Source organism: Camponotus floridanus, unplaced genomic scaffold (genome assembly GCF_003227725.1).
Source record: "Camponotus floridanus strain SB8 unplaced genomic scaffold, Cflo_v7.5 scaffold9, whole genome shotgun sequence".
NCBI lineage: Eukaryota > Metazoa > Arthropoda > Insecta > Hymenoptera > Formicidae > Camponotus > Camponotus floridanus.
In genome coordinates this window covers 3,512,819-3,528,656 of record NW_020229860.1, presented here as the reverse complement: position 1 = coordinate 3,528,656, position 15,838 = coordinate 3,512,819, and the positions used below count along the sequence as shown (strand labels likewise).

Sequence of the window (15,838 nt, the reverse complement as noted above, 5' to 3'; positions counted from 1 at the left end):
TCTACCATTTACTGACTCTCGCGAGGCCGACAATATGTACCAATCAATTATTCAGATTTTTCGGGCCTCTCAGACATCCATCATAATTCGTTGCGACTACGGAGCGGATGAAAATTTCATAAATTGTTAGTATTAATTATTCCGTGCTTTGATTTCAATTACATTTGATTTTCAACACGATAAAACATAATGAGAAAAAGTAATTGGTGCAAAGGTTAATTCTGATTTATGATATTGCAAGCGAATAAAATCATAAAATGTTGACATCCTTCACAAATTTACATTTATTAAACATTATAAATCAATGTAATATATTTTATCAAACGAAATAATTAATTTGTATTCCGTTTCCATTAACTGTTGGGCACTCGTAATGTTTCAAAACACATGGGTCATAAATAGCTATTAATTTTGCATTATTACTTCTATACTTTCATAATTAAATATGGTTATGTGCTAATGCGCGCGCGCACAAGCTGTCAAGGTTAATTTAAAAAATAATTCTCTCGCCTTTGCGCGTCGTAAACAGAAAGATCCCTATTTTATTTTATCAAAGGTATATAAATCAATTTGCATTTAAATTAAACTCTCCGCGAGGAAAATGTTCAAGTACAAGCGACGAAGAAAAGTGAAAGAGGGCTAATGAAAATCGTTTCTTGTAAGGCACGAATCGTGTAAATACTCTACGTCACTTTCGCACTTCGTTTTTTCTCTACGTTTCGTCGAAATCAATCCGATTTATCGTGATAAGTGCCAGTGGATTGAGCAATTTTTATGAAAATATAAATTTAATCTTTTTCGGATATTGCTGTGCCTAATAGTATTTAAGAATAAAATTTAATATACGAAATTGATGTATGTACGTTTGAATAACAAGCCGGATGGCAAACGGCCGGACTAGTAAGAAGCACTTAACTCAGGACGTGTTCCTATTTCGTAATGCCATTGGAATTCTACCTCCCGTGCGTCTATTCTCGTCTTCCTTTTTCGATAGTATTATGCGCACTGATGGTAACTCGCACAGTAACATTAAGTCAACCTTACTCGTCCGCTATTCATTTAGGACAGTTGTCCAGTGTGAAGAAAAAGGAGTCGGCGAAAATTTTTGCGAAAATACGCATTGTTCTTCTTAAAAATTTAGCTACATTTCCAAATAAATATTAATTCAATTTACGCGTGCGGTTTTCTAAAATATTTTTCAACCATAAAAATGGAAACAATCATTTACTCAAAATCATTCATGTTTACATTTAAAATGTCAATCTACTCACGATATATGCTGTGAATTTTTTTCGAACAGAAAACTCTTCAAATCAAACAATGTGCAATTCGCTCGAAAAGAAATTGATTATTAGTTTGATTGAACAAAGCAATAACGCAAAAATTGTTCGCCAGTTGAAATATAGTGATATAATTAAATATCGTACTCACTGCATATGTAAGGTCGCGATGGGCTTATCCGAGAAGAGCACGACCGGACGATCGAAGCGTTGGTTACGACCGCAGACACGAGCGCTGCCTTCGAGCTGTAGCCAGCCACCCTCGCACCTGCAACAAAAAGACCAAACCTCTGAGTAACTGGCCATTACTCCTGAGCTCGTAAATTGGTACTATCTTCCATGCCTTTCGTTAATTAGTTTCAGCAATTTTCGATCCGACCGTCTCGATCGCACCAAATGAGAATATGTCATGGAATTTGCGTGATAAATTACATTTTGTTTTGCAATTTTGAAAAAAAGATTGCATATTTTATCATGAAATCAGATAAGCAAAAATTTTCTACCGTTATTCCCGTTCGATAATATTGAAACTACTTTCGAGAGAGTATGGTTATCTCAAGTAAAAAATGAAATTTTCTATTTTTCTCGCGTAAAAATTCACGTTAAAATTTTCAGTCGTTAATTACGGGAATCCATGACAATTTCCTTTAAAATGGAGAAAAGAAAGGATTTTTATTCCGAGATCATTTACTTTATAAAACTGTATCTATAGCTTAACTTTAGAAATACGTGCCTTGCATTGGATTTTATCCTCCGCAATGTTAAGTCCTGTATCTACTGTTCCAGATTGAATTTTGGTAGAAATCGTATTTTGAATCCAATATGCGCGAAGTTTAATGTTAACTAAGTTCCACACTACGTAGGTACAGAGTATGAGTTTCACTTTGCTTAAATTAAATTGTGTAAAGTAAAATCGAATCAAGATTTTGTTCGAAGGAATATCGATTGTAATTTTAATGAAAAAAGTTTGCGATATGTAAGTTGTTGCGTAAAAAAGATAAAAAAGATTTAAAAAGAAAAATGTAATGACGAATGGAGAATAGATCCGTCTTATTCGAGTGTAAGCATCGAACTGACTGACATAGTAAGCTCGTGCTATTACGCGTCCTCTACTAAGGCCGCGTGCTTTCAATAAAAACAAACAGTACAGTCGGATAAGTTAGTTGCGTTGTGTCATCTTCAATACCATAAAGATTAAAGATTAAAAGTATTAAATATGTTTTAATATAAAATAAATATTATAGCTTTTTTTACTCAGAAATAGATTCTGTTAATCTTCCTCCTTCTTATATACTTCTAATATTTTTATCTATAATTATTTTGTACAGAGATCTCTCTAAAAGAATTTAAGAATTTTTAAAAATACTTAACGACACACGCATATATAATTTTAAGCTTTTAAAGAAATTCGCACGTAAAAAAAATCTATACAATACTTATCAATTTAAAATTAATGTGGTTCAAAAATGGCTGCTAAATGCATTTGCAACATTGTCTGTTCGTTTATGAAAGTTGTTGCATGAATTATGTCGCTAATTGTCTTTATCAAAGATGGGGTGCTCCCGATAATAACGTTTCGTGGGGTAGACGAACGACCCTATACGAACCGGGAAAAACGATTGCCGGCGAGGGTCGCGCTGAAATTACTTCTTCGGTACAGGCGACTTCAAAGGATTCGTTTTCCCGAGGCGTCGTCGACTGGGATTTTAGGGGCGAAATGAGGGAACGCGCGATGTGAGTGGAATCTGGCGGTTACGCAATAGGTAATACGCAACGAGGGAATCATGCTGATTCAATCAGGCCTTTCACCTCACCTTCTCTCGTAAGAGGGAAAACGAATGAAATACGTTATAACATGCTTGGTTGATTATTATCATTAAGATTTAGAAAAAATTTGCTTTGCTGAAGAAAATTTTCGGTGAGAGATAGAGAACATATAAAATATATCTATATATCTGATATTATATAACTGATATTGTATTATCATAGTACAGTGAATTGTTAATGAAAATTAATTATTATAATTTTTAAAAAATTGATAATTTGTCTGTTTTATAATAATAATTTGTGAATAATAATTTGCTCCAAAAATTTAAAAACAAAAATAACAGAATTTTTAGCTTAGCTATTTTTATATAATATAAAAATATGATATATCGCAAATGTAAAAAATTTTGAACAATAAATATCGATATTTTATCCGATAATTGCTTGAATGTTTTTAATAATCCATTAAGCTTATCATATCATCTCGATCCCGTAGCACGATTCGATAAGATTAATAGATATTCATAATGAAAGCCCGAGGCGGTTTTACTTAACATCAATAATGTTAATTAATATATCAACGAGAGACAATTGCAGGGACGCGCATCCTCCGCGGTAATATCTTTGGTCTCTTGGGTATCAAGTCCTTTATCCCTGTGGTTCATTCAAATCTTGATACAATTTGTGCAACATGCGGATGTTAGCGTGCCATTGTTGCGTGAAGAGACGGATATGTGTTGTGGATAGTTTACCATTGTGTCGACCGTACGCTTATGAATTAATTGCTTGCGGGCTTCGATGGATCGCGGATCCAATCGTCGCGCAATCCTCTTCGATCTCTATTGGTACCCGGCGGGACATACATCTCTCTGTAATCCGGCCGGATAAAACTTCCAAACCGAGTTACGATGCCGTTAACATCCCGCAGAGAATGCGAACTTGGGTTGCTTGTAATATCTTCTTTACGAAGAGTATAACAACTTTTCGGATAAGAATTTTTCAAGCTTTTATTTCTCAGCTGTTTTTTCGTGTTTGGATGAAAATATATAATTCCATCATATATTATTCTATATATTTTTACGATTTGTAATATATGATATATATATATATATATATATATATATATAATATATAAATATTTTATATAAATATATAAGTACATAATAATAATATATAAATATATAATAATAATAATAATCTAATTTTTACACAGTTGCGATGAATTTCGATTATTCTGCACATAAGATCACACAAATTTGGTATTGTTTATGTGAAAATGTCTGGGAAACGCTTAAATGGGACAATATAATATATATAATCCAGAGAAAAAAAATCTGTAAGTCGATAAGTAGCATAGAATAGAATAGAGGAAACAATGAAAAGCATGAGTAACGAGTATAGGATAGTAAGATAGATCAATAAGACATCGTAAATAATTGAAGCGCCATGTAACTCGAGAAGATAAGCATTGTTACTTTGTCAGTTTGTCTTTCGAAGAAAAAAAAGATACTCATTCTTGATGCAGCTTACGTGAGTTCTTCAACTTTTTTCCTCGCTTACTCGCTCAAAAGTTTAAATCACATCAGAGATCTGTATCCGTTACGCGATTCGATAAGAAGCTTGACTCCTCAATCATTAGATATGCAACGTAGAAAGAGAAAGAGAGAAGGAGAGAAACAAGGGATCTTGAAGTTTATATTGTCGAGGAATGTCGGGAATCGTTATGAGCTCGTAAAGGATTAAGGATAAGAATGAGAATCGACGAAAGGGGGCAGCAAAGGAATGGAGAATATCCGGCAAATAGCTGTATTGTCAATTATGTGATGCAAATAAGCGAACGTCACGCTGCATCAGCAATCCAGCAAGGAATTTGCGACTTGCATTTAGCTTCCGCAGCTGTTGTCTTTATTATTTGAAATATATTATGCCACTTGTCGGTTCTGAGCGAGTTGTCTTAGAAGGATACAGACTTGAAGAAGAATAAACATAATTATTCATAGCGACTGACTCTATTATGCAATTTTCATGTGAATCAATCATAATTCTATAAATGAGGCTTATAAAGCGTTTTCGAATCTATTATACATGAGTTTCCTCAACGTAAATCAGAAGAGGAATATTTGAAGGGAATATCTGAAGGAGATAGAAATAAATAACGGGAAAACTAAAAATCGGGCACGAAAGCAGAAATGAGAAGGCGTAGAGCGGAGATTTTATTGTTACCGACAGCACGATATAAATAATTGAAATGCCAGCTTGTGCATCACAAAATAAAAGCCTCGCCCTTCTTCGCGCTGTTCGTTCAGCGAGAAAGCGAGTTATTCTAACACCCCTTCCCCATCGGTTCGCGCCCCCTTAGCGTTTCGCCGACTGCATTTGGCGTCTGATGTCCGACTGTGAAAAGCAGGAACCGACCCTTCGCGCCCTTTCTTCTCGCACCACTAGTCGGACGTCGCGGCAAGAGGAGGAAGTCCGCCAAGAGATCCGACGGACGATTCGCAGGAAATTGGATGCTTTTATTTCGCGCGATTTTCTCTCATGCAGCAGAGCAACTTTCCTCTCTTTCTCTCTCTCGTTTCTTTTCTCTCTCATGCTGTCCGCGCAATCCGCCATTCGTCCCTCTCTCGACCTGCACGATGAACCGACCCCGTGACTGAGAGATCGAAACGATTTCTCGAGAGTCGATACTATCCTGGTTTTCCGGGTTGTGATCCGACTGTTACCGTTCATACACATTTTTCTTTGCCTCTTTGTGAAATTCTCTTTACATCAAGATAGAAGAACAATTACTGCTATCGGTGAAACTAACTGAGAGAATAAAAAGCAAGTAAGCTTATTTTTAAAGAAACGTTACAAATATATGATGAATTAACAATTAAATATAATTAATTTGTATCTAATTCTGTTGTATTTAATATTTCTCTTCAGGCGATAATGTCTGGCAATGATAGCGCGCAATGCACGCTTCTTCGATGAACGCGAAGCACGCGATACGGAAATTGTCGGCCCTTCATCTTTCTTCCCGTTAATAGGAATTATCTTACGGACGTATACGGAAGTAGTGTCTCGTTGAATTATACAAGAGTAGTGAGATTTCTCGAAGCGCGCAGGGTTTTGCGAACACTAACTCGGGAGGGAATATCGCCCTAGTGTCGAGGGGAGTTGCGAAACACTCGAGTGCAATTTAGGACGGCCCTGTCTCCCGGAGAGTCCCTTATAATCGCGCCGGGGTTCACCGGGGTATAAAACGGAAACTCGTGGACCGTGCTTGGCAATGTAATACGAAACAGACAGACCTCGCGCATTGCAAGGTAACTTGGAAGTCACGATCATGGTTACAATACCAGCGGTGTAACGCAATTTCGAATCTCTGTAAATGCAAATATAAATATGAACGTATAGATGGAGTAATCAATGGAAATTTTATAATTTTAAATCAGCGATAAATTAATACCGATATAAATATGTGAAATTAATAATTGTGTAATTTATATTTTCAGTTAGTGGTTTTCTTTTACGATTTATACATAACCAGAGATAAATTATTTACTTCAAATAATTTATAAATATTAATTGAAGAATATGTACATATTAAATGTCCCAAATATAAATAAAGAAAAGTATAATTATTAAGTGCGTTAAATTTGATATTACACCTGATAAAGTGTGCGACGAAATGCCTTTGAGGATTCGTAACATCGTTGGTACAGATCACTATTGATGTAAGAAACGTATAAAAGAATCACGGCGACGAACATGCGGCACTTTGCAGGAAAGATGCGTTCTTGTCGAGGTCGCTGTCAAGCCAATGGTGAATAGCAGGTTCTCGGGAACGCCTCCTCGAAATACCGTGCAATTTGGCGCGTCTTGTCGCAGAATACCTTAATCGCGGTCGAGCCTCCGAGTGGAAAACAAAGTAGCGACTCTAGTCTTGGACCGTGCATACGTTTGTACACGTTGTCTGTATACGTCTGTATACGTCAACACATATGTGCGCACTGTGTATATGTCTGCTTGCGAATAGCTCGAAAGCAAAAAAAGAGAAATAGATAGATAGAGAAAGAAAGAGAGAATAGAACGAAGGAAAACCGACTAGATGGTGAGAAGGTTGCCCGGAGGCAGCGCCAAGCTTACCGATGTCAGTCAGTCAACTGGAAATCGCTTACCGCGCCCAGACCATCTCGTATTTTACATTTCCACCCGCCACGGGCGTTATTCGCCATTCGCCATTCTGCTTGCACAGCTTTCTACCACGTCTTTTTCGTGCTTACCCTCTTTCGGGACGCGAGCCCCTCGCCAAATCCGAGAGCGACGAAGGAACGGGGTTATACTGCAAATCAATTTACCGGAGGTATTCGGACGAAACCCTCGTTCTATGAGAGCGGATTATAAATTTAAATGTAAACCCGACGCGGTTTCACGAGGACAAAAGTGAAAAGCGCTGGTGCGACCGAGAATGATGCAGCGAAAGGTGTCGGCTCGCAAACACCAAGTAAAATATCTCGGATAATAGTGATATTGCATTATCATTATTTCATACAAAAAGTTTGAAGAAATTATGTATACTTCATTATGTATTATATTTATAGATTTTCCGTGAGATGTGTAAATTTGATAAAATTGAAAGATTTATGTTCAGATATCTTCGGAATTAGCTTGTTATAAAATTAACATAATTATTATTATATAAAATAACTTATAAAATTAACATAAAATAATAAGTATTATATATAATTCTATTAATATATAAATTATAAAAATTTCATTATCTTTTTTCTTTAGACGGAAAATCTTTCGTTTTACAGTTTTTTAGGTGAAATAAATCGGCTTAATATTCGCTGATGACGTCAATAGTAAAGCTAACTGAGAGATAAATCCGTTTACAGTGCAAGCGTGCTGTGATTCAGTTTTGAACGACTGACTTCATACGACAGAAAATACTTTAATCCTAACTCTTCAGCAGTGCATTCAAAAATGTCAATTGATTTCTGCCAGCGTGGGCTGGTTTCAGCTGATTTTGCCGTCAGATATCTGTACTGTATCGTCACCCGAAACAAATCTAGCTTATTTAACACATGTGCACATGTGCACAAGAAAAGTCTTCTAAAAAAAATTAGACGCGGTGAATTAATTATATGGTGTTGTTATAGATATTTTACCTTTTTTATTATTATATTCAAAAATAAGGAAGCAAATTAAACTATATTAAATTAATTAATTTGCAGTAAGATTATTTTTCCCCTCAAAAACGATAATATTTTATCTTTATAATATTTTTTAATAAGTATTTTATAAATAATTTTTATTATGTTAACTTTCGTAATTTTTAAATAATATATATTTACGTAAAGAAATATTTACCGGGATACGCTTTTCACAGATTTTTCTGTATTTCGTATTCGCCTCAGAAACAACAGGAAATTATTCATTCTCAACAATTTGTGGAATCACTGTTGAAATAAAAATGTTAATTTCGCTGAAAATGGAATAAATTACTGATTCTTAGCTATATATGTATACTATCAGAAATTACACTTTCACATAGCTTTACACTATGTTGGTATATATGAGAAACATCGATATAGTTTATTTTGTGTTGAATGATTTTCTCAGAAAAACGATGAAACAGCAGTATAAGTGCTCGATAAAGTTTTAAAGGTACACTGACCTCTCTCTAGAAAATCGATAAAGAGCACAGTCTATACTTTCTCGACTGCCGTAGTAAAATCATGTTTATTCATTCGCATTAATCTTACATTTAGTTATGTTTAATAATAAATGTTATCGTTTGTACGTTACGTTAACGTTTTTATGTAAAATTACAAATTTTCAATATTATAAAGTAAAAAGTAATTAAGAGTTACAAAAATAATTGAGCGGTATAATTTTTACATTATAAATTTAATTATAATTTTAGAAAGTTCTCTATCTTTGAGATTATTTGTAATAGACATTGTTAAATGTGTATTGTAAAAAATTATTATCACATTTGAAAATTAAGTTTTTGCGTCGCATAATATATATTCAGTAGTATATCTCGACGACAGGCCAGACGTTGAGTATATTTCAGTGCCAAGTGGTATTACGAGGAATTAATCAGACGGCGAACAGTCGTCTGATGTTTAAATAGCAGCGAAACAGACATTGCAGAGGAAAAGAAAGAGAAAAAGAGAGGAAAAGAAAGAGAGGGAAAGAGAAAGGAAGTAATTTCGCTGAAATTGTGAAGTCACGAGCGACTGTTCGCCGACGCGCTGCTAAGTTGATCACTTCGGTTTTTAAATCGCGAACTTCGATTCACCGAACCGTGATGAACAATTGGCTAGTCGAGATTCTTATTTACTTCAGCTTCAATTGCATTTACGCAATAGACTTTAACGAGCGGTCCCCCCGCACCTGAAATGCAAATTACGCAAATATATATTCGACAATTAGATTCCGTTAAGAAAGAAGTACTTTAAAATCCTCTTTATTCTCCGGTAATCAAGAGTCTCACAATGCTCCCCCGCCTTGCCTTTAGCAAGTTCTATTTTTTTCCTTCTCCTCGAGATGCTTGAAAAAAAAATACTGTCGATAAAATTGCACTTTAAAAAATATTCCGTCAAAGATTCGACTTTAATCAATCAATGAAGAAAAAGAACGCAATTAGTCAGACCGCGCTAAGATCCACATAATTTTCTTCTAACTCCTCCATCGAATAAATCAACAAGAAGGATTTTCTCTTCCTCTCGGAAACGATCCGCTGTACGCGAAGCTTAAAAGAATGACGAGGGGTAGCAAGAAAAGCAAAATGTGATAAAGAGAGAAGGAGAGCGTTGAAAACTTTTTTCACTTTACCGACGCGACTTTTGCCCTTTCCGTTCATATAACGATGATATGTACATACGCCGCTTGGATTTCAGATTCTCGGATATCCACGCCTGGATTTCGTGACCGGAAGCTGTCAGGCTTGTATCAAAGTTTTACATATGTTTTTGACATTCGCCTCGTGTCGAGTGGCAGTGCTCGAAAATGGTACGCGCGCGACGTTTGTCAACGTCGAGTCGTTCTCGAAATCATTTCTCCGTCTTTTCTGGCTGACGTTACTGGCTTGTGTGTGATTCCAGATTATCGCGCGGATAAAGCGTAAAGAAAACGTAAGAAGGGAGAAGAAAAGGAACAAAGAAAAGAGGGAGAAATGGAAAACTTTGGATAGAGATGCAATTTTTAACGTCTAACGGCTATATCTGTCCAAATAGCGTAACATAATCCGCGGCTTCGACGTCGATTGTGAAAAGGAATGACGGCTATATGTCACATTGCTTGCCAATCGTTTTTATCGAAAAATCCTAAAATATCATCGCAAACTACACGCGATAGAAATAAAAGTGATAAACGGTTTGATAGTCCCTTTTGAATAAAATGCAAAATAGCGTGAAACGGCTATTCTCTTTTTTGGGTGGTTTGATAGAAGTAAAGGATTTTAGTGCGTGTGTGTACGCGAATCATCCGAGAATGCAAACTGAGGTCGCCGAGTTGAATAATTGGGCCTCGTCGGGTTTTATTAAAACATCGCCGCCAGTGGAATCGCACGAAATGTATCTGTGTAACCATCGGTGATTTATGCGAGTTATTTCGCGTTGGGACTACGCCCGTTACATCAGGTAGATGCGAGAGTAACAGAAAATGAGAGCACGAGAGAACGGATGCATGTGTGTACATAAGTATACACCGGGTGTTACGTAAAAATCAAGAACTACTATCATTTTTTTATATAAAAATTAGTTATATGTCATATTTTATGAAATCGCATAATATGTAGTTACATAAAGAGAAGAGGAAATGTCAATATTCATATTCTAATATATTAAAAAATTCTAGTATACTAAGAAGTTCCTTCCATTATTTTTTTTTCTACAACATATATCATAAATTAACTATTAAAAAAATAAAAAATAAATGCTATATGTGTATAATAATCAAGATAATCAATTTATTTTATTCTCCCTATTATTCTTTCCCAAAATAAAATAGGATTTTGAGGAAATAGATTTCCCTCTCGCTTTGCCATCGCGATAAAACGAAAATATTTTTATATGATAAATGTTAAATATACACTTATCGCTTCCCAACGCATTTGATTAAAATTATATGCTCGATAGTTTCAATGAAATTTTTCGTTCCACCCTGTACGTCGATACGATAGCCTATTTTCCATGTACTATTACTATCGTTGCCGCTGCTCGTGTTCGCGCTGGGAGGATGTTATGAATGCGGCGAGCGTGAAATCAAATTTCTAACGATCAGAACGATTCCGGACATGGCACCGTGCGCCGGTTAGACCGGGGATGGAGCGCATAGATCCGTCCTCACCGAGCTCTCAAAAATCGGACGACAGCCGAATCCACGGCGGACGTGTCCCATCGATCGCGCCTGTTAATCCGACGGCGATCTGCAGGAGAACAAATCGCGCTGGTGGTGCAAACGAGCGCGGATAAGCGAAAAGTTTGCCATTTCTGGTTTCCGATGTGACCCGATATGCCCTGCGGGTGTGTATTTTTGCGTGATCGCGCATCAACTTCCGGCGACGCACTAAATTCGCTGTAGGTATGATTTTATTTTTCTCTAATGATACGCATAAATTTCGCGTAATGAGTGATTTTAATGCAAAGTCGTGCATTTCGAAAATTCGTAATCTCCGTGTAATTAATAATTATAACACAACGTAGCGCATTTCGAAAATTAGCGATAATTCTCGCTATATTTGTACGTTTTACACAGACATTCATACTAATCACTTTAAGATAATAGTGATTTACAGTGACTTTAGTATCCATGTACAATTTGCAAATTAAAAGTTCGTTCTTGCGAACGAACGAATAAACACTATGGAATTCTTAAGGAAGTGTTACTGAATCAATTTGAAAAAGTATGTCTTTTTTTCTTAAATAGCTAAATAATTAAAATTAAAATAGCTAATAAATTTTGTCCTCAACGAAAAGGTTTTTGCTTTTTGAAGAAATCTTTTCGAATTATTATTATATTCAATTTTTTCACATATACTTGTTAATAAATTTAAATTCTTGATAAATTTCATTGTTGTGTTAAAATTAATACAAATATATATTTATAAAACTCACTGTTTTTTGAAATTTAATATTCTGTTTATTACGAGAGCGGATTTTTTAAATTTTGTTTGTAGTCTCAAAAAACGCTGTTTCTCGATACATCAGAGAACTAGAAACAATCCATTAACTAATTTATCTCCAGCGAGACGAATTCTATTTAGTAGTGGAGCGTGTAATCAGTGGTAAAACTGAAAAGAAGAGAAAGATGAGAGGAGGAGACAGTCCGTGTTCTCTTTTCTGTCTACTCTTGGTCGCCTCTCTGGCTTCTACTTCTCTTCGCAGCAGTTTCATTTACCCTCGAAACTGGTGAAAGACTACTCCACGCATCCTCGAGTTCGAACGAGCATTGTCGTAATGTGGAAAGTTGGCGAATTGGATCTGAAGTTTTCTGAAAACAAGACTATCTCTGCACCGGCTAGTCCGCGAAAAACGAATAGTAGAACGAGCGCTAAAACTAGCGTTTTGAAACGAGAATCGGAAACAATTATGCGGTCGGAGAAGCTTTCCAAGGCTCGCTAATTGTCGTTCAACTTCATCGTCGGAGACACTGTCATGATTTAACGATTTTCATTGAGCTTTTAAGTTTGATCATTCTTCAATGAAGTTAGAGATTACTGGATGTTGCAAGTACTAAATGTCCTGGTGCAAAAAGTCGGTTCTGTCTTGTACGAATGGAACTCTTTGCACGAATGGAATCCGGGAAAAAGCTGAAAAAGGGACGGACGTGTTAACCGACGTTTCGTGATCTTAATACGAAAGGATTACATGGTGCTTTCCGCATGGCCTCTGCAAATATGCTGTTAACATCGTTGCGGAATCGCTATAATAAAACTGTGTGTGTTTATGTTGTTTACACATTTCTTGTATTTTATTACAACACGTTTCTTCCTTTCATTAGACCGATGAAGAACTTATGTTTCCGAACGGAAACAATGATTACTTCGGCATCGTCGAGTCCATCGGGATTAAATAACACGGTTTTTAGAATTGCATTGCGCATCGTCGATTACAGTAATGCGATTATTTAACCATAATAACTGATTGTGGGCTCGCGCATGCTAATGATTTATTTCAGCGGAATTTCATATTGAAAGCCCGCCTAAACCGTGCATAAACTGTGAGCCAATCATGCACGCCGCGATCCAGACAGATTCGATCGCGTATAATGCGTAGAGATTCGAGCTAATAAATAACGGGACCATTGTCTCGTCCGCGCTAGTCGATCGTAAAATCACGTCGGCGGTAAACGCGGCTGCATTATTTCCAGAAGCGCGCAGATGAGCGATCAGTGATTTAAAAAATTCATTTTGCTACCGATCTTCTGTATAGAATCTAGTTGCATTGTTATATAGCGACTCTTGAATCTTTTTCGCAATATTATATGATAAAGCAACGTCATCGATCCAAAAAAGCTAATAAAAACTAATAAAAAAAGGAAATATTAAATGTTAATTAAATATAGCAATAAAAAATCATCCCATTTCTAATTGTTTCGAGTAGATTCGTATATTAAAAGATTAATATGTAGATTAATGTATTGGATAAAAATGAAATAGTTTGATGTAATGTTTAGTATCACTCAGCAGTTAGTTCGCAAATTAATGACTTACTCGAGACTTAAATCATGGTTATTAATAATAAAGCATTATATTATGGTTATTAATAATAATTATTAAATAAATTAATCGATGATGTTGAGCGTTGTAAATATTACATATCGACTTTGTTTATCTTTATCTCAAATTAAATTTTAGAATGTTCTTATCATAAGATAAGACAGCTTACTTGAGGCGTATATTAAACTTATTCGCCGCATTTACCATGCGTATATCATTTATGTCCCGCGTAACGAACGTCGCTCGTGTTAGATTTATTAACGAGGCAAGTGTCTAATTTGATAAGTGTACGTAGCACTGGCAAATAATACGAAATGCGCTCGGCATACATTATTACAACTTGCGCGGTAAGCAAGCGACGTTAGGAGCTCACCTAAAGGAAAGGAAGCGAAACGTCGAATTTCGGGAGGAATTGTAATGTTTGATATTCTAGTCGCGAACGTGACGTACATATGTAATCGTGTTATCTTCGCAGAGCTGTGATACGATGCGTGAGTTATGACAATCTTATGAATGCGTTTGCGGCATCGTCTTCCCGCGTGAACCGCAGGAAACCGATAATATATGTATATAACGTTTTTGGGAAATCATTTCCTACGAGGGAAAAAATTTTACAAGAAATTACAAATTATTTTTCACTTGAATATTTTAAAAATACATAATTTAATTTATATTTTTTATTAAAATGTGAAGCAAGGATGACTTTTTACACGTTTGAAGCATTTATAAAGTAATAAAGGAGAAGCGCGTCTTTATTCCCGTTCATTCCTCTCTCGTAATTTCACGACGAGCCATGTCTCCCTAAAACGGTTTTACTTTAGATGAATCGCCTTAATACTTTTTCACGACGTGAAACTTACTTCGTCTAACGCGCGGTGTCATTTTGCGTTCGAGATGTCAAGAGATATAAATTCTGGGCCCCTAGATAGAGGGGGCAAAGTTCCTTTTTCGAGAACCGCTCCTGGCGCGGATTAGGCAATCTTACGGTAAAAGTGGTGTAATTTATGAAGCTACTTAAATCTTAGCCCTCAAGTATAATATCCCCTCCCTCTACCCCGAATTACCCCTTTCGCGGAACGAGATATACTCTTCGAAAGGAAATTCGAAGAGTTTAATATCGTTATATAACCTGGCAGCTCACGAAAAGTGTACTTTTTTTTAAGAGCATACATATATGAAACAAACTGCATAGGTTGGAGAACGGAATTAATATTGTAAAACGCCTGCAAAGAAAAAAACTTTCGATATTGTAAAACTCTCCATTGAGCGCACGGGAGATATATAACTTTAATTGTTACGGTATTCCAATATATGGCGTGTCTTTTTTTGCGCAAACTGTCCTAAATACATAGCAAGTAGTTCTCCAAATACTTTTAAATCGTGTGTAAATTGCCGTGTGAGTTCACACACATCTATATTCATTTGAAATGTATGCGTATATCGTAGGCTGAAAGAGAGAGAAAATGCGCATATTTTAACGAATCAAAGTTTCGTAACATTTTCCGCGCAAAGTTTTCAGCGAGGAAAATTAAAGCGATCGAATATGGTTTTTTGAAAGTCGAAAAGAAAATTTATCGTTGGAGCGCGTTATGTAACTATGTTAAAAACTTAAACTAATGCGCAAGGCAAAGAGCTGCGAGGTATCACGTTTTGCACCGACTAGAATTCTCTTATCGTTACTCGAATGTTCCCGCGGCTGTAACCTCCGTATAATGCAGACTATACTAAATATAATTACGATAATGATAATAAGCTGCAGTTAAAGTATCTTCCATTTTGCGAGCGCTAAATCCGCAGCATTTACAAGATATGCCATAAAAAATGTATGCAAAACGAGTAAAAAAATTAAAAAAAGTTTCTTTGTATTCACCAATTTTAAGTATGTTAAAGTAATTATAAAAACGAATAAAAAATTTAGTTTTTTGAACAGATTTTGGAAATTTATATCTTGCGAAGCAATATCAACTTCCTTTTTTGATATTCCGAAAAGAGATTTCTTTTCTCTTTCCTTTTTCATTCCTAATCTTCCAATCGCTGTCACGCTTTAACAAGCTGCTAATCGAACTGTTAA

At 35.7% G+C, this 15,838-nt stretch overlaps 1 protein-coding gene across 2 annotated transcripts in view; it reads right to left on the bottom strand.

The window, feature by feature from the left end:
• LOC105255624 overlaps nt 1-15,838 on the bottom strand; it is a 202,342-nt gene that overhangs the window by 93,212 nt on the left and 93,292 nt on the right. For both annotated transcript variants that reach the window (XM_020028903.2, XM_011265040.3), the window contains one exon: nt 1,432-1,548. In XM_020028903.2, coding sequence (XP_019884462.1) covers nt 1,432-1,548 — 117 coding nt within the window. The remainder of the gene's footprint in view (nt 1-1,431; nt 1,549-15,838) is intronic.